General features: G+C 55.9%; 1 protein-coding gene across 9 annotated transcripts in view; it reads right to left on the minus strand.

Annotated features, from left to right (window-relative positions):
* LOC141579874 (malonate--CoA ligase ACSF3, mitochondrial) overlaps positions 1 to 18,410 on the minus strand; it is a 66,857-nt gene that overhangs the window by 36,845 nt on the left and 11,602 nt on the right. For all 9 annotated transcript variants that reach the window (XR_012515857.1, XR_012515856.1, XR_012515859.1 and 6 more), the window contains 2 exons: positions 9,142 to 9,296; positions 7,097 to 7,245 (listed from right to left, as the gene is read on the minus strand). Coding sequence is in view for 5 of the 9 variants with exons in the window: in XM_074392475.1 (XP_074248576.1) it covers positions 7,097 to 7,245; positions 9,142 to 9,296 (304 nt within the window). In the remaining 4 variants the exon portion in view is untranslated. The remainder of the gene's footprint in view (positions 1 to 7,096; positions 7,246 to 9,141; positions 9,297 to 18,410) is intronic.

Raw genomic sequence — 18,410 nt, forward strand, 5'->3', positions numbered from 1 at the left:
AGTGCAGGCCACGTGACCCCACGAGGAGACGGCCTAGGAAGCAGGTAGTGCAGGCCACGTGACCCCACGAGGAGCCAGCCTAGGAAGCGAGTGTGCAGGCCACGTGACCCCACGAGGAGACGGCCTAGGAAGTGGGGCCATGTGACCCCGTGAGGAGCCGGCCTAGGAATCGGGGAGTGCAGGCCACGTGACCCCACAGGGAGCCGGCCTAGGAATCAGGGTGCAGGCCACCTGACTCCGCGGGGAGGTGGCCTAGGAAGCGGGAGCGCAGCGCCGCACAGGACATGCCAGCGGGCGGTGTGCTCAGGTCCAGCGGATGCCATAGGGATGGCCACGCGGCACAGCAGGCGCTCACACTGCACCCAGGCCTGGCCTGGGCCCCCCATACATCACTTTCCCAGTTCCCGACCGAAGCCTCACGGCTGCCCACGGACTCTGCTCTCGTCTCCACTTTCATACACTTGTTGCCTAAGGAGGGCTGGCGCCTCACCCTCATGGCCTCAGGGCTGTCCATGATGAGGTTCCTGTGTGTGTCCGGGACACAGCGGGAGGTACTGCCCTGCGCTCTGCATGGCAGGTGGGCCACACCTCGGAATGGCTCATTTATTAGACACCCACGATTTGCTCAGTGTATCCATCCCACCTGCACAGTCCCAACCTGGCTAAAATCAAATCTTACACTGGCCAGGGTGGGACAGAGCCCGGGGGGTGGGGAAGGGGCGTGCACCCTGCCGGCATATACAGGGCTGCTGCAGCCTTGCTCTGCCCGTGCTCTAGGATGGCGGTGGGACAGCAGAGGCTGCTTATGGAACAAACCCTGGCGATGTGGCATCAGCATGCGCACGGCCTAGGAGCAGAGCAAAGATGGGACTTTCTGTCCATCCACAAGGCGTGAGGCCTTCACCCTGGACTTCCTGTCCACGCACGGGACATGAGGCCTTTGCCCTGGCGTGCCTCACGGGAGTGCCTGAACGCTTATCACATGTGAGAGTCTACGTTGAGATTTCAGGCACTTCCAGGGTCAGCATGGAGGGTCAGTGCAGTGAATTCTGTAACCCACAGGGCCTCCCGGCCTCCAGACACTTGGTGAAGGGCTGCTGGTGCTGGGATCACTCCTGCTTGCCTGGCTAGACCTGTTCACACCTGGGGTCCCACAGGTCAGGCCGGGCCACGTTGGGAGTTCTCTGTGGTTCCACACGTGCACACACCTCACACCTTCACTCTGGCCAGAACCAGCACTGGGGCATGATGGGCCGGCTTCAGCCCCCTTTCTCCCATCCTTCCTCCATCTTTATGTTTTGCTTCTGAAGATTTTAAAATGGAGGTGAAACCCACGTAACACGTGATTCGGCATTTCACAGTACACACACACACGGCACAGCCCCTAGCTTGCTCCAGTCAGAACTCCCGCACAGCCGTGAAACCTGTGTAACAAGTGATTTACCATTCCACAGTACACAGCACGGCGGTGTTACACACACACACACACCACAGCCCCCAGCTCGCTCCAGTCGGAACTCCCCCATGGCCTGGAAGTGCCGTCCCATGACTGCCACACTCTCCCTCTCCAGACCTGGCAAGGAGTCTGCTGTCTGTGTCCATAGGTTGTCTGCTCTGGGCGTTTCACAGGAACAGGAACAACTCACGCGGCTTCTCGCCTCTTCCTGGTGGTGCCGGTACTGGGGCGGGGGAACAGCACCAGGACACGGCACAGCTGGGCTAGGGGCGGGGCCGCAGGTGGGTAAGTGTGTGGCCGTCCCAAGCCATCTGCAGTGGCTGAAGAGGCTCTGGTGTCTGGATTCTCCAGAAGTCAAGCAGTGGGGCTGCCCATGGAAGCTCAAGGGAGTGGTCCCCACACCCCAGGTGCCCCTCTGTGCCCTGTGCATGTGCGTGGTGCGGACAGAACCCAGCCTGTGAGGGCCAATGTAGAGCGTGGCTGCAAGTAGGGGTGGGGGTGGGGGGATGCCTGAACGTTTATTACATTCCTGTGGCAGCCCACCTCTGAAATGGCTGTCAGCCCCTCCCTAATAACCCTAACTGGCCTGTGGCCCTTCCTGGTGCCTGGGACCTGGACAAGGGAAACCACCAGTAAGGCCCTGGAGCTCCCTGTCAAAGCCACGGAGAAGCCCAGGAGCTCTGAGCTCATCTGATCTCAACCCCCAATTAGAGTGTAATTAGACACGGCAGTGCTCACCATGAATGATTCATCTCCCTCCACAGGAGCCACATGGAGCATGCCCAGAACTGTAACACAAGGCAGAGTTCACCGTCTCGCGGCGGATGCGTTACACACGCAGACCTCACCCTCCCGCGGTGGACGCATTACACGCGCAGACCTCACCCTTCGCCCGGCGGACGCGTTGCACGCGCAGACCTCACCCGCGGTGGACGCGTTACACGCGCAGACCTCACCCTCCGCCCGGCGGATGCGTTACACGCGCAGACCTCACCCTCCCGCGGTGGACGCGTTACACGCGCAGACCTCATCCTCCTGCGGGGGACGCGTTACACGCGCAGACGTCACCCTCCACCCGGCTTCTCTCCTTCTCTCTCTCCCAAGCACGGAGCAGCGAGGCAAGCCCAAACCCCACAGCTGGAGCCAACCCAAGGGCCGAGGCCATGGCCGCCAGGGAGGGGGTTAGAGCCTGAGAGTGAGGAAGGCTTTTCACCACCGTGCCCTCCAGTAACGCTGCTCGGGAGGCTGCATTTCAGAGTTTGCATGGGCACACTGGATTCAATGCTGCGGCTCCTTTAAAGAACTGATGCTGCTGGTGATTTAGAGACAAGGAAAAGTTGTAGACGTTCGCGTCTCCTTTAGAGAAGAGGGGCTGTCCTCAGCGCCCGACTAAGGCTGTAGTGGGTAGTTAGACACGGAGAGTTTTGCGCCCGGATTTCTTGCCCAATAACCCTGAAGCTTCAGGGTTTCTGGATCCCCTTCCTCAGCCAGGGACTCCCCTCCGTGTGCTCTCTGGGGCTCCTTCCTGCTCACCTGGGAGCTCTGATTCTAGTGTAGGAGGGTGAGGTTCCCGCAAAGCCTCTGGGCTCCTGTCTGCTCTTTGGCACCCTCAGTATAGACAGCATTCCCTGGGCTGCTCCTGGTGTCCTCAGTGTAGAAAGCAGTTCCTCGGGTTGTTCCTGGTGCCCTTGGTGTAGACAGCGTTCCCTGGACTGCTCCAGGCACCATCATTGTAGACGGCGGTGCCCAGGCTGCTCCTGGAGTCCTCAGTGTAGACAGGCTGTTCCTGGAGCCCTTGGTGTAGACGGTAGTTCCCGGGCTGCTCCTGGAGCCCTTGGCGTAGACGGTAGTTCCCGGGCTGCTCCTGGAGCCCTCAGTGTAGACAGGCAGTTCCAGGGCTGCTCCTGGAGCCCTCAGTGTAGACAGAGCAGCCCTCGGTGTAGACGGCAGTTCGCTGCTGCTCCTGGCGTCAGCTTCTCGGCCTTGTATCTACTCCAGCAAAAAAGGCTGGGGGTCCCTGTCCATCTTGTCTTCTGCAGTCAGGACCACAGAAGAGGCCACTGTGCTCCCGGCAGCATGGCAGGCCTGGGACGTACATGTGCGTGTCTGTGTCACTCACCGGCTGCGTGACCATGGGCAGGCTCTGGGGGTTCTTGTGTGTGAATGGAAAAAGTGACCCCACAGCAAGGGCCGTTCTGAGGACATGAAATGAGAGGACACACAAAGCAATGCTGTGTATAAACAGTCGTCATCAACCACAAACTCTGTGCAGACAGATTCTGGATACACAGAACTTGACCTGCTTACACGCTTCCGGAACAAACACAGGACAAAGCCTGGAGCCATCAGCCTATCGGTCCTCACTCGCCTGCATCCCTCACTGAGCCGGGCTCTGCTCCGTCATTCAGCGCAGGTGGCGCCAGACAAAATCAGCATGTCCTGCTAAGAAGGACGATGATGAGGACAGAGACTCGAGGTTCTACTCTAGTTTGACTTCCAGGCCCCCATCTTATTTCCACCGGAGAGCTTTAGCCACCGAGGAACGAGCTGATGCGACAGGCACCGTGGAGACGTGAGCGCCAGCCTAGGGCAGGGAGCACCAGCACTGATGGCGGTTTCCTGGGGTCTGACACTAGGATCTCTTTCTCGTCACTGGCAATTACTTCTTTTCACAATACGCCCCTGCCTGCCCACTCTCCTGGGCCGTGTCGCAGCAGGCCCTGCGTTCTGTGTGGCTGCTGCACGGGTGGTTCTGCACTGCATGCAGCACACGCTCTCAGCACCACAGCCCTGTCATCCTGCTCGGGACGCCCCAGCACCAGGGACGCCCCTTCACTCACAAGCCAGCCAGCAGCCCCCACGGCTCCCAGGCCCAGCTGTGAGCCCACAGCCTCTCCTCCTCTCCTTCCAGCCCAGCAGCCGTCATACTCACCTTGCAAGCCCCAGCACCGTATCACTGCCGGGCCCCAGCTGGGCCCAAGCACTGCTATGTCCAGGCTTACCCTAGGGCCCCAGGAATCAAGCCAGCATGGAATTAGCCAAAGGACACGGACAGAGCAAGGAACAGAGCAGAGCGTAGAAGTCAACCCCACGCAGTCAACGGACTTTCCACAAAGACCCAAAGGGCCACTCGATGGAGGAGGGAGTCTTCCCACACACAGTGCTGGAAAGGCTGCACACTCATATGCTAAAAAGATCTGTGACCATATCTTGCACTGTGCACAAAATGAATTCAAAATGGATCACGGTCTGAAATGACAGTGGTGTTGATGCCTCTTCCTGTGTCTCTCATGACAGTGGTGGCTCTCTCAAGAGAGAGACAGTAAGAGACGCTCGCACCACTGACATGAGGAACCAGGTGTTCAACACCACCCGTCGTGACAGAAACAGGACCCAACAAGACCCTGTCACTGCCCGTTTGAGCAGCAGGCCCTCCTGACGTCCCACCCTTCGCAGGGGAGTGGGATAGTGCCACTGCTGTGGAGAAGAGCTTGGCAGCTTCAGACAATCCCACCATCCCTCTCCTATGTATCTGCCCAAGTGAAATAAAAACCCAAGTTTGCACAGAAGTCTGCCCACCGATATTTATAACATCTTATGTGTCATTGCCTAAAACAGGGTCAAAAGCAGCGGCATATCTAAAGGGGGAAAGAAAAAAGGAATGAAACAACAGGATATAAAATTAAAATTAATGCAGGAAAGAGGAGCAGAAATTAAATATTTCTTCTATAAGCAAATTTCCCAGTCCTTCCCCCCGTGCAGAATTGTATCTTGCTCTGCAACCTGTTTAAGTTTAGATTCTTGTATCCTTATTCTCTGTAGCTGGTAACTGTGTATGTTCAGCGAAGGTCATAAGCAATGCATAAGCAGGCTGGACTGCAGCCCCCAGGTGCTGTCACGGCGGGCAGCAGATCAGATAAGGCCCAGGTTAGAATCCCCGAGCTCTAAACGTAATGAGCGCTGCACAGCGGAAGTCATATGCAAGCCTGAGTGAGCGTCTGTCGAACCTGTTCTGTACCTGCAAACTTGCTTTCGCACCACTGTACTTCAGGCCTACAACGTCAAGCCCTGTCTCTGTTAGGCACTCAGCCACTTTGGAAGTACATCCGAGATGGGCCGGGGTAAGCCTAAAATCAGCTCCCTCTGCAACCTTAACGGTCTCTCCAGTCTCTGAATTCTGCAGCACATCCATACACGGATCCACTCGGTAGTGAAAGGAGAGGGCTCTGACGCACACAGCTCGGGCGACGGCAGGCGGAAGCCGAGTGCAGGCTGCCAGGCTCGGAGGCCCCATCCTGCGGGATTCAGCCACATGACCTTCCAGAAGCAGCAAAACCACAGGAAGAGAAACGGGAACAAGGGGCCGGGAGGTGCTGACCACCAGAGAGGAAAAGTTTCTGAGAAGAGGAGCTTCCTCTATCTGACTGCAGTGTCACAGAACAAGGCAAGGAGCCTCCTCTATCTGACTGAGGTGTCACAGAACGAGGCGAGGAGGCTTCTCTGACTGCAGTGTCACAGAACGAGGCAAGGAGCCTCCTCTATCTGACTGCGGTGTCACAGAACTGAGGCGAGGAGCGTCTTCTATCTGACTATGGTGTCACAGAACGAGGCGAGGAGCCTCCTCTATCTGACTGTGGTGTCACAGAACGAGGCAAGGAGCCTCCTCTATCTGACTGTGATGTCACAGAATGAGGGGAGGAGCCTCCTCCATCTGACTGTGATGATGTTTCTTCAGACTCACAGAACCGCACACCAGAGGGGGTGAATCTTACTGTGTATGCAGGTAAGCAGCTGCACAGACACACACGGGACTGTCTCACATTCACGTCTGCACCAAGAGCTCTCTTCTGCTCTGGACAGACTGAAAGGGCTGTGCAGAAAGAAGTGGGGTGCCCCCCAGCTGTGGGCTCTGCTCATGGAAGGAAGCGGGGTGCCCCCAGCTGTGGGCTCTGCTCATGGAAGGAAGTGGGGTACCCCCCCAGCTGTGGGCTCTGCTCCCCTAAGTCCCTGTAGAGGACCCAGGGATGGAAGCGTTGGCTGATATGAAAGTCAGAATGGGATTGTTAGGGAAGGCTGGACAAGAGGGGTGTGGTGCCAGGAGCCCCTGTCTAGAGAAGACAGGCAGTTGGGTCACTCACCCCACCCTGTCCCCCACACCCACCTTCCCTGGCACTGCATGGCACCTGGACTCCAGGCAGACGGAGGCTCCCACCATGGCTGACATGGTGTGGAGCCAGCAGCATGGGCCCACACTTCTTCTGAGATGTGTGCCACCTGTTCCAGACATTGCTGTTCTTCCCATGTGGCCCCAGTCATGCAGCCAGGGGCCAGCACGACACCTCTCCCTATCTGCCCGACTGAGACCTGGGAGAAGGCTGGTCTGCCTGGTGGGGGAGGTCGCAGTGCACCCCAAGTGCCATGAGGGGCAGGTCACGGGGCACCCCGAGTGCCGGGAGGGGCAGGTCACGGGGCACCCCAAGTGCCGGGAGGGCTCTTCTGGCCTGGTGGCCTGTCCCACAGGGGAGCATCCTCCATACTGCCCTTCAGTCCAATCCAAATGTGGGTGGTTGGAGACAGGCCCACCTGGGGTGGGCTCCAGGCAAAGTGGGAGGGGAACGGGGTTGTGGGCAGTGCTTGTACCTGGTACGCGCGCTGCGGGGTTCAGGGGCCCGGACAGAGCCATGCCGATCTCGGTCATGCCGTACCGCTCCAGCAGGGTGTGGCCTGTGATGTTCTTCCACTTCTCCAGCACGGGGAGGGGCAGGGCAGCGGAGCCTGAGACCATGAGCCTATGCACAACCAAAGGCAGCCTTAGCCCATCGGGGAGGCCGTGCGCACACAGGTGGCGCCCCTTCACCGGCGCAGCAGCCCGGGCCACACGCAGCACTGCAGCCTGGGCAACCGCATGACTGTGCGTTTTGGAAATGACGCGTTGGGTATGTTTTAGAAGGTAAGCAGGCCTAACAGCTAATTAGGGGAACAATGTGCTTAGGGTCCGTGGTGTCCCCCCCCAAAGTTCCCACGCTGCTCACAGCCGATGCTCAAGAACGGCAGTGAGCGCACAGCTGCTGATCACGGAGCTGACTACAGGGGAACAGCCATGGTGTGGCGGCTGCGGCCAGGCGCCTCCGGGTATAGAGCCAGCTCAGCTCGCAGGCTCCACGGGAGAACGGAGACATGGAGGAATTGCTGCAGCACCCAATGAGGCCGGACACACCCAAGGGGCTCAGAACTGCCCACAGATGGGGAGCCAGCTCAGCTCACAGGCTCGGCTCAGGCTTGGCAGGATGAACCCTGAGTCCTATGCTGCCCTCACAGCATTCCCAAAGCCTCACGTGCAGAGGGAGGGTTAGAGCCCCTGCGTGCAGAGGGAAGGCGATTTTGTTTGGGTTTGAGCGGAGGGGTCCCTGCTGCCTGTTTCTGAGGAGGCAGCACGGCCAGGACCCTGGCTGGGAAGTCCAGATGGCCGAGGTCTCATCGCCTCTGTCACCCCGGAAATCACGGGATCCTGTCCTTCACTGACCTCATGCTTGCCCTCGGTTCCTTAGACTTGGTAAAATGTACTGCTTATCCTGCCCCAGGGCACCCCAGGGTGGGGCTTCGGGCAGGCAGTGAGGAGCACAGCAAAACCATGGTCTCGGCGGCCTCACAGAAAAGGGGAAAGGGAACAGCAAAGGGAGGAAGCAGGGTCAGGTGTGTGCCCTGACAGCCCGGAATTCTCTCCAGCAACCACATGCTGCTTCCCTGGGCACTTCCTGGGGACGAGGGGGAGTGGCACGGCAGCCGCAGACACACAATAACCCCATTGGAAACAGCGTTAAGCTGAGCCTTCTGTTCACGTCCTGCGGTCCACCCGCCATGCCACTCCTGCCTCTCACAACCAGAAAAAAACCCTGCCCAGGACTCTGCGGGCAGTGCGGGCCGTGGTTCGTGCGGAGACCCGCTGAGCCACACGTATGCATCTCCAGTTAGTGGACACACTTCAGCAGACACGAGGGAAAGGGGACTTTCCCAGGCCTGCAGGTTCATGCGAGAGTGCAGAGCAAACGCCACTGAATGGCCTGAAAGACCAGCTGGGCCCTGGGAGGGAGCTGGGAGGGAGGGGCAGGGATGGGAGGAAAAGCAGCAGAACGCACCCCAGGCAGGAGGGGTCACGGGGCTGCGTGCAAAAGCAGAGAAACTGCCGAGCAAAGGGACCGCCGAGCGGAGGCAGGTGCCGTGCACATGTGGGCACAGGAGGCAGGAGCCAGTGGCTCAGGTCACTGTCCTCACCCTGGTCCTTCAGACCCCATGACAGAGAGACAGACGGACAGGAGAGAGAGAAGACACACAGATGAAGACAGAGAGACATGGAAAGGTAGAGACAGATGGAGAGACAGATGGATAAAGAGATAAGAGACAGAGAGAAAGACCGGAGAGACAGAAGACAGAGACAGAGAGATGGAGAGATAAGACAGATGAGAGACAGACAATGAGACCTGAGAGACAGAGACAGTGACACGGAATGCAGACAGAAGTCAACGTGGAACAGATTCTAGATACCTGTATAGACGGGTGGCAAGGGAGAACATTGAAAGGAAATGCAAAGTGCTGCCTCCTAGAACTCAGAAGTGCTTTATTGGAAGGAAGTTCTATCTGCTGTTCTTTAAGACTATCTGCACGGAAAGTGGGCTCTTTTCATTTACCTGATTTTTTGTTCACAAACGGCACGCACGAAATCCTGGACATGTGTTTGGGTAAAATGTTTGTCGTAGTACTCCATCAGCTTGGTGTATATGGTAGGCACTGCCATAAATACACTGATCCGCGGCGTTTCAGAACTTAAGAACTTCTCCCAAACCTGCAGAGGAAAGGAAGCCCTCAGTAAGAAGATGAGCAAGCAGGCACCAAGACCCACAGCAGAGGCTCCCGGCTCCATGCACGGCGTTCTCGTTGGTCACAGTCAAGAGTCCACAGCGCCTCCCATATAAAAGCGGTGCCTCAGCCTCTTACCCGTTCCCACAGAAGTCACCTTGTGTGGGGCAACTATGTCTGGCCCGAAAGGGGAAAAGCAACCGTGGAGGGGTAAGAGCAATGGGGGGAGAAGAGCAATGTGGGGGGGAGGAGCAATGGGGGGGGAAGAGCAATGTGGGGGGGAAGAGCAATCGTGGTGGGGAAGAGCAATCATGGGGGGGAAGAGCAATGTGGGAGGAAGAGCAATCGTGGTGGGGAAGAGCAATCGTGGAGGGGGAAGAACAATCAATCGTGGAGGGGGAAGAGCAATGTGGGGGGAAGAGCAATTTTGGTGGGGAAAAGCAATCGTGGAGGGCGGAGAACAATCGTCGGGGGGAAGAGCAATCCTTAGGGGAAGAGCAATCCTTGGGGGGAAGGGCAATCGTCGGGGGGAAAAGCAATCGTGGGGGGAAAGAGGAACCATTGGGGGAAGAGCAATCGTGGGAGGGGAAGAGCAATCATGGCGGGGAAGAGCAATCCATAGGGGAAGAGCAACTGTGGAGGGGAATAGCAATCATTGGGGGAAGAGCAATCATGGAGGAGGAAGAGTAATCACGAAGGGGGAAGAGCAATCGTGGGGGGGGAAGAGCAATTGTGGGGGGGAAGAGAAATCACTGGGGGAACAGCAATTGTGGGAAGGGAAGAGCAATCGTAGGGGGGGAGAGCAATCCTTGGGGGAAGAGCAATCGTGGAGGGGGAAGAGTAATCAAGGGGGGGAAGAGTGATCCTTGGGGGAAGAGCAATTGGGGGGGAAGAGCAATCATGGAGGGGGAAGAGTAATCGTGGAGGGGGAAGAGCAATCATGAGGGGGGAAGAGCAATCGTGGAGAGGGGAAGAGCAATCATTAGGGGAAGAGCAATCGTGTCGGGGAAAGAGCAATCGTGGGGGGGAAGAGCAATTGTGGGGGGAAGGGCAATCATGGGAGGGAGAAGAGCAACCGTGGGGGAAGAGCAATCACTGTGGGGGAAGAGCAACCGTGGGGTGGGGGAAGAGCAATCATTGTGGGGGAAGAGCAACTGTGGGGTGGGGGAAGAGCAATCATGGGGGGAAGAGCAATCATGGGGGGGAAGAGCAATCGTGGGGGGGAAGAGCAATCGTGGGGGGGGAAAGCAATGATGGGGGGAAGAGCAATTGTGGAGGGGGAAGAGCAATTTGGTGGGGAAGAGCAATCGTGGAAAGGAAAGAGCAATTGTGGGGGGGAAGGGCAATCATGGGAGGGAGAAGAGCAATCATGGGGGAAGAGCAACCGTGGGGTGGGGGAGAGCCATCATGGGGAGAGCAGGCTCTTCCAGCAACACTGAGGAGGGGGGATGTGCACCTTGGGGAAGCTGGCAGAAGGCCCTGGTGGCCACCCACAGACCCCAAGTTAGCACGGTTTCCAGTATGGAGAGGCAGGCAGTGACTAGTCAATAGGTGAAGTATTTTATCTAAGAGTCACGTGAATATATTTTATTCCATAATAAACATTTCTTGCTTAAATATAAATATGTTTTAAGTTCCTCACTCATTAGCAGTTTCCTGCGTGGCCCATAAAGCTTCAGGAAGAGCTGGTGAGCCACGCTCCTTCCATGGCCCTCTCTACCTGCAGATGTTCCACATGGAGCCCTGAATGGCTGTGGCAGAGGGCAGAGGGCACGCTTTGTGTTGTGGGGTCAGCCCCTAACAGAAGCCCATGACGCACTGGTAAGATCTCGTCCACACAGTACTGAGACTGGGGCCGATGAAAGCTGACACTGCAGTCCAGCCCCGGCACATCCCCCTCCTCACCGTCCATCCCCAGCCCATCCCCCTCCTCACCGTCCAGCCCCGGCCCATCCCCCTCCTCACCGTCCATCCCCGGCCCACCCCCCTCCTCACCATCCATCCCCGGCCCACCGCCCTCCTCACCGTCCATCCCCGGCCCACCCACCTCCTCACCGTCCATCCCCGGCCCACCCACCTCCTCACCGTCCAGCCCCGGCCCATCCCCCTCATCACCATCCATCCCCGGCCCATCCCCCTCCTCACTGTCCATCCCCGGCCCATCCCCGTCCTCACTGTTCATCCCCGGCCCATCCCCCTCCTCACTGGACTGCAGTTATAAGAGCCTCCCCGTGCTCCCTGGCACAGAAAGGCAGGAATCTCCAGGGAAGAAATGACATCATTCTTTCAAAGACAAAGACAAAGACTGGAACCCTTCACCGTTACAAAGCATGTAAGGCAACAAAGATGTGACCCCAAATTGAAGGGAAGAGGAACAGAGCAGAGCCTCAGGAAATCCAGAAGCCAGAATTGCCACACAAGGCCTTCATGTACCTGCAATAACCAGATTAAGGAATTCAGAAGAAAAGATGAACATGGGGAAATGGAGAACTGCAAAGAAAAGCAGAACCGCAAAAAATCATAAAACTGAAAACAGAAGCTCCGAAATGAAGATTCATTCAACAGACCTAATAACAAGACACAGCAGAAAAGAGTAAAGAAGTCAGGCACAGGTCAGTGGATGGGATCTAGGCTGAAGTGCAGACAGAAAAGCAAAGACACAGACAAGCAGGGCATAGGAGGCGACCAGAACGAGGGAGGCATGCAGCACCCGTGACAGGTGCAGTCCAGGGGAGGGAGACAGAACAGAGGAGCGGAGGGAGAGAGGCCAGGCTGGTGGATGCGACACCTCCACGTCGTGAAGATAGTTCTTCCCACACTGAGCTCCAGCTTCAAAGCAATCTTTCCCAAAATTCCAGCAAGCTGTATTTTACAGAAATTGATACACTTATCCTATGTTTTACATAAAAAGGCAAAGGACCCAGAAGATCCAAAATAAATTTCAAAGGGCAGATTAAAGGTGAAGACACATAGTTCCCAACTCCAAAAGTGACTGTAAAGCAAAAGTAATTAACACAGTATGATGCTGTGTGAGATTAGACAACAGATCCACAGAACAGAATTGAGAGTCCAGATATAAACCAATGCATATGTGGGCAAGTGATTCTTGGCAAAGACGTCAAGTCACCAATAGGGGCAGATAAAAGGATAATCCTTCTCACAAACGGCACTGATACACTGAAGAGCTCCATGCAGAGGTATGAATCTTAGTCTCCACCTCACACCACATGCAGAATTAACCCACAGTGGGTCAGAAACCTCCAGATGCGAGCCAGAACTAGAAAACGACTAAGAAAAAACAAAAGCAAGTATCTCCATGACACGACCTTTGGTTTGGCAAAGACTTCTTAGATGAGATACAGAAAACATGATCTATAAAGTTTAAAAATTGATAAAATGAATTTATTTAAAATTTTTTTTTTGACAGAATGAATTTCGTTAAAATTAATGTGTGCTTCAAAAGACATACTAAGAAAATAAAAAGACAAGCCAGAGTTGGAGGAAATATTTGCAAACCATACATCTGAAAAAAGGCTTGTATCTAGAATACACAGAGAACTCTTACAACTCATTGAGAAGACATATAGACCAATCAAAAAATGGTGAGAAGCCGGGCGCGGTGGCTCAAGCCTGTAATCCCAGCACTTTGGGAGGCCGAGGCAGGTGGATCACAAGGTCGACTGATCGAGACCATCCTGGTCAACATGGTGAAACCCCGTCTCTACTAAAAATACAAAAAATTAGCTCGGGATCGTGGTGCGTGCCTGTAATCCCAGCTACTCAGGAGGCTGAGGCAGGAGAATTGCCTGAACCCAGGAGGCGGAGGTTGCGGTGAGCCGAGATTGTGCCATTGCACTCCAGCCTGGGTAACAAGAGCGAAACTCCGTCTCAAAAAAAAAAAAAAAAAAAAAAAAATGGTGAGAAGATTTCACTAGACAGTTCACCAAAGACTGCAAATGGATGCAAAAAAGAACAGCGCTGAGCGCAGTGCTCACGCCTGCAACCCTGGTATTATGGGAGGCCAGGGTGGGAGGATGCCTTCAGCTCAGGAGTTCCAGACCAGCCTGGGCAACATAGGGAGGCCGTATCTCTACAAAAAACATTTAAAAAGAAAAAAGTAAAAATAAACATGAAAATGCTCACATCTGGCCGGGCACGGAAGTTCATGCCTGCAATTACAGCACTTTGGGAGGCTGAGACAGGCAGATTACTTGAGGTCAGGAGTTCGAGACCAGCCTGGCCAACATGACCAAACTCTGTCTGTAAAAAAATACAAAAAATTAGCTGGGCGTGGTGGTGCATGCCTGTAATCCCAGCTGCTGAGATGGCTGAGACAGGAGAATCACTGAAACCCGAAAGGTGGGAGACTGCAGTGAGCTGAGACTAAGCCACTGCACTCCAGCCTGGATGACAGAGCAAGACTCTGTCTCAAAAAAAAAAAAAAAAAAAAAAAAAAAAGAGCTCCACATCAGTAGTCATTAGGAACAAGAGTTGAAGGCAATGAGAAGTGCTGATGCGGCGTAAAGACACGGAAGTTCTCATATGCCACTGTTGAGAATGTACAGCAATACAACCATCTTGGAAAACAGTTTCCCAGTTTCATTTCTCTCCCTTTTGAGACAGAGTCTTGCTCTGTTGCCCAGGCTGGAGAGCAAGGGCACGATGTTGGTGGGCTCACTGCAACCTCCGCCCCCTGGGTTCAATTGATTCTCCTACCTCAGCCTCCTGAGTAGCTGGGATTACAGGGGTGTGCCACCACAGCCAGCTAATTTTGTATTTTCAGTAGAGATGAAGTTTCACCATGTTGGCCGGGCTGGTCTCCAACTCCTGATCTCAGATGATCCGCCTGCCCGGCTGCCCAAAGTGCTGGGATTACAGCTGTGAGCCACTGCGCCCGGCCAGTTTGCCAGTCTCTAAAAACATTAGACAGAAACTCACCATACAACCCATCAACTCTACCCCTATGTGTCCATGTAAGATCAATGCAAACACTTCTACAGAGATTTATATGCAAATGCTCATGGCACCATGATTCATACAGCCCCAGACTGGAAACAGTGCAAATGCCCACAAGATGGTGAAGGGATAGAGAAAATGTGGTATGTCCACAGGATAAAGTGCTATTCTGGAATAAGCGACCAACACACAGGAGAGCACCCTACAAACGAAGGACGCTGGAAAGGAGGCTGCAGGTGACACGGCCTGGGTGCATGCACTGCCATCTACGACAAGGAATGTCGAAGGCAGAAAGCAGGTTCGTGGTTGCAAGGGGCTGGGAACGGTGGGAAGGACTGACGAAAAATGGACACCGGTTTGAGGTAACGGCCACGCAGTTTATAATTTACGACAGTGAATTTTACAGTACATGAACTGTATCTTGATAGAGCTGTTTTTGAAAAGGGAAGGTGCAATAAAAACGTTTTGAGTGAAACAATATTGAGGGATTTGTCGTCAGCGAAGCTGCAGAACGAGAACTGCCGAAAAGAAGTTGTCCAGGCTGCAGGAAAATCGCGAGGGGAAGCACTGTGCCTCCTCGGGGAACGTCTGCAGGAGCAGACGAAGCTAGCAGAGAGGACACACATGGGGAATTTAAAAAAGGGTAAGGACTCCTGATATGGTGTGTCTGTGTCCCCACCCAAATCTCAACTTGAACTGTATCTCCCAGAATGACCACATGTTGTGGGAGGAACACGGGGAGGAGGTTACTGCATGATGGGGGTTAGTCTTTCCCCTGCTATTCTCCTGAAACTGAATCAGGGCTTTCCACTTTTGCTTCTTCCTCATTTTCTCTTGCCTCCGCCATGGAAGAAGTGCCCTTCACCTCCCGCCATGATTCTGAGGCCTCCCCAGCCATGTGGAACTGTGAAGCCAATTAGAGCTCTTTTTCTTCCCAGCCTTCTCTATCAGCAGCGTCACACGGACTCATACAGTAAACTGGTACCAGCAGAATGGGGCTGATGGGCATATGAAATACGCAACCATGTTTGAGAACTTTGGCAGTTTCAACAAAAATGAAATCCATGCCTAGCCTGTAAGCTGGCACCAGGACGCATGGATCCAAGCAGCATCTATGATGATACCTACATGAGAATGTTCACAGCAACTGTTCTTTCTAATAGCCACAAACAAAACAGTCTAAAGTCTTTCAACAGGAGAAGGGAAAAGCACACTGTGGCACATGCATATTACAAAATACAACACAGCAATGCTAAAAGAACAGACCCATATGATGCAGCACTCGGAGAAACTATAAAACAGTGCAGTGAACCGGAAGCACAAGCAACACTGAAACACAGAGAACACGTGTAGTGGGACGGTGCTGAGGGGCGGAGAGTACGTGCACAGGGGGACAAGGCGGGGAGCACCTGCGAATCAGGACAAGGCTGAGGGGCGGGGAGCACCCACGAAGCGGGACAAGGCTGAGGGGCGGGGAGCACCCACGAAGCGGGACAAGGCTGAGGGGCGGGGAGCACCCGCGAAGCCGGACAAGGCTGAGGGACGGGGAGCACCCGCGAAGCCGGACAAGGCTGAGGGGCAGGGAGCACCTGTGAAGCGGGACAAGGCTGAGGGGCGGGGAGCACCCGCGAAGCGGGACAAGGCTGAGGGTGGGGAGCACCCGCGAAGCCGGACAAGGCTGAGGGACGAGGAGCACCCACGAAGCCGGACAAGGCTGAGGGCGCGGAGCACCCGCGAAGCGGGACAAGGCTGAGGGTGGGGAGCACCCGTGAAGCGGGACAAGGCTGAGGGACGGGGAGCACCCGCGAAGCTGGACAAGGCTGAGGGCGCGGAGCACCCGCGAAGCGGGACAAGGCTGAGGGTGGGGAGCACCCGTGAAGCGAGACAAGGCTGAAGGACGGGGAGCACCCACGAAGCCGGACAAGGCTGAGGGCGGGGAGCCCACAGAGGTGACAGGCCCGGAAGGAATGCCTTTTCTGGAATTCATCCAAATCTTCGGCAGGCAGCTGCAGCCCTAGAGAAGGGCACTGAGAGCCAAGCATGACCTCCTTCCTCCAGCACATCCCAATGCGCTGCCACAGTTCCCAGCAGCACTGTAAGGCTGGGAGCCCCCAAAGGGCGCCAGAACACTTCACTACCACCAAGTGCTTCCGAAGTGGCAGGAACACGCCTGTTGCTCTAACCTGAGCTGCCACAGCACATACCCCACCAGACGGCAGTTCCCACACAGGGCACTCCCAGCCGGCCTGCCCTGATTCACTGCCCTGCTCTCCCAAGTGCACGCTGCCACCCTGAGGACTCAGCCAGGGCAGCGCTGTCAGAGACAAGTGACTGATGGGAGCCTCTGCTGCCTCATCAGCGGTGACTCTGAGCTCCAGAGGCTGTGGCTGCACATTCATCTTTCAGCGTCCTCCTCCTGTCCCCCAGCCCCATCCATCACCTGCATACGCTGACACCCACCATCCTCCTGTCCCCCAGCCCCATCCGTCACCTGCAGACACTGACACCCACCATCCTCCTGTCCCCCAGCCCCATCCGTCACCTGCAGACACTGACACCCACCATCCTCCTGTCCCCCAGCCCCATCCGTCACCTGCAGACACCGACACCCACCATCCTCCTGTCCCCCAGCCCCATCCGTCACCTGCAGATGCTGACACCCCCCACCCATGCAGCAAGATGACCTGAAGATACTGCGCCTGAGATCCTGAAACCCACAAACCCATTGCAGGTTTCTGCTCGCCCCACGCTTGTATCATACACATTCTTAAAGATAGTCTTAGACAAAACTCCAACATTCAATCATGCTGACAGCTGGATTTTACAAATATAAATTTCTAAAGCTGAAAAACCCTGAAACTCGAAGTTTGTGAAAGAGTTGCAATCTTTTGTAGCCACAGCATCAAATTTGTTTAAATATTAAGTTTTCAGGGCAGAGTTTAGAGAAAATCCCAAGTGTCAATAACAGTGAAGGTCTGAGACTTTTCCCTGTATCCACTAACCAGCCAGTCTGCAGTGTCAGGAAGATGACAGCGGACCCCCAGCAGAGAACCCAGGGCAGAGGGCCAAGGGCAGACACTCCAGGGCAGAGGGCCAAGGGCAGACACTCCCGGGCAGAGACCCCCAGCAGAGAGCCCAGGGCAGAGACCCCAGGGCAAATACTCCCCAGCAGAGAGCCCAGGGCAGATGGGCTCTCTGAGCACAGACTTGAGGACAGGGACCCCCATGGCAGATGCCTCTGAACAGAGATGTCAGAGCAGTAGCTCCCCAGCCGTGTGCTTGTGGGCACTGGGAAGGCCAGGTGCTGCTGTTCACACAGCGCTGGAGAAGCAGGCAGCGGAGGAAATCTGGATCTGCGACAGCCGGCCTGCACCAGCACTTGCACCCACCTGCCTCTCGCCCTGAGGGTGACACACTCTACTCCGGAGGACAGAACCAACCTGTCCTGGGCTCCTGGGAGACCTCTGCCTCTGCCCCTGCTGGCTGCACACATCCTGGCACGTCTACGACAAAAGCCGTCACTGCCTCTGTCCAAGTGAGCATGGCAGACCAGCCACTGTCAGTGTCCGGGAGGCCCCGACAGAGGCTCTAGGCCAGGTTGCCAAGGAGCAGGGGCCAAGGTGGGGCAAGCTGAGGGGCCCAGTCACAGGCACAGACGCCGGGGCCCCCAGAGACACAGTAAAGGCATCGAAGGTCCCTGCACAGCAGGTGCTGAGCCACCCACAGTGCACGCCCGGGGAACTCACTGCAACAAAATCACTTCGACTCAGCAGACGCTCACCCAAGACAGCTGTGTCCATGCCGGGCACTCGCCATAGGAGACAGCCACAAGGAAGGTCGGGCCACTCAGCCATATTCCCGCAGGGGAGCCAGGACAGGCCCTCCTACACACCCCTCAGGCTCATGCAGCCAGGGCCCGTGTTTTCCAATGAAAGGCTGAAGGCCAGATGAGCTGCCTGCTCTCCACCTCCAGCCACTGTGTGAGGCCGGGCGCCTGGCGGTGGAGAGGACCAGCCTCTCAGCTGTAGCAGCAGAGGCGAGGTGGGCGGGGCCGCACGTGAGAATAGCAGAGCAGGAAGCATCCACTTGAACAGCCCCTTTGCAGAGGAAGTCACATCTGAGTAGGGTTCGAGTCCTGAGCTCC

This window comes from Saimiri boliviensis (genome assembly GCF_048565385.1).
Source record: "Saimiri boliviensis isolate mSaiBol1 chromosome 1 unlocalized genomic scaffold, mSaiBol1.pri SUPER_1_unloc_4, whole genome shotgun sequence".
NCBI lineage: Eukaryota > Metazoa > Chordata > Mammalia > Primates > Cebidae > Saimiri > Saimiri boliviensis.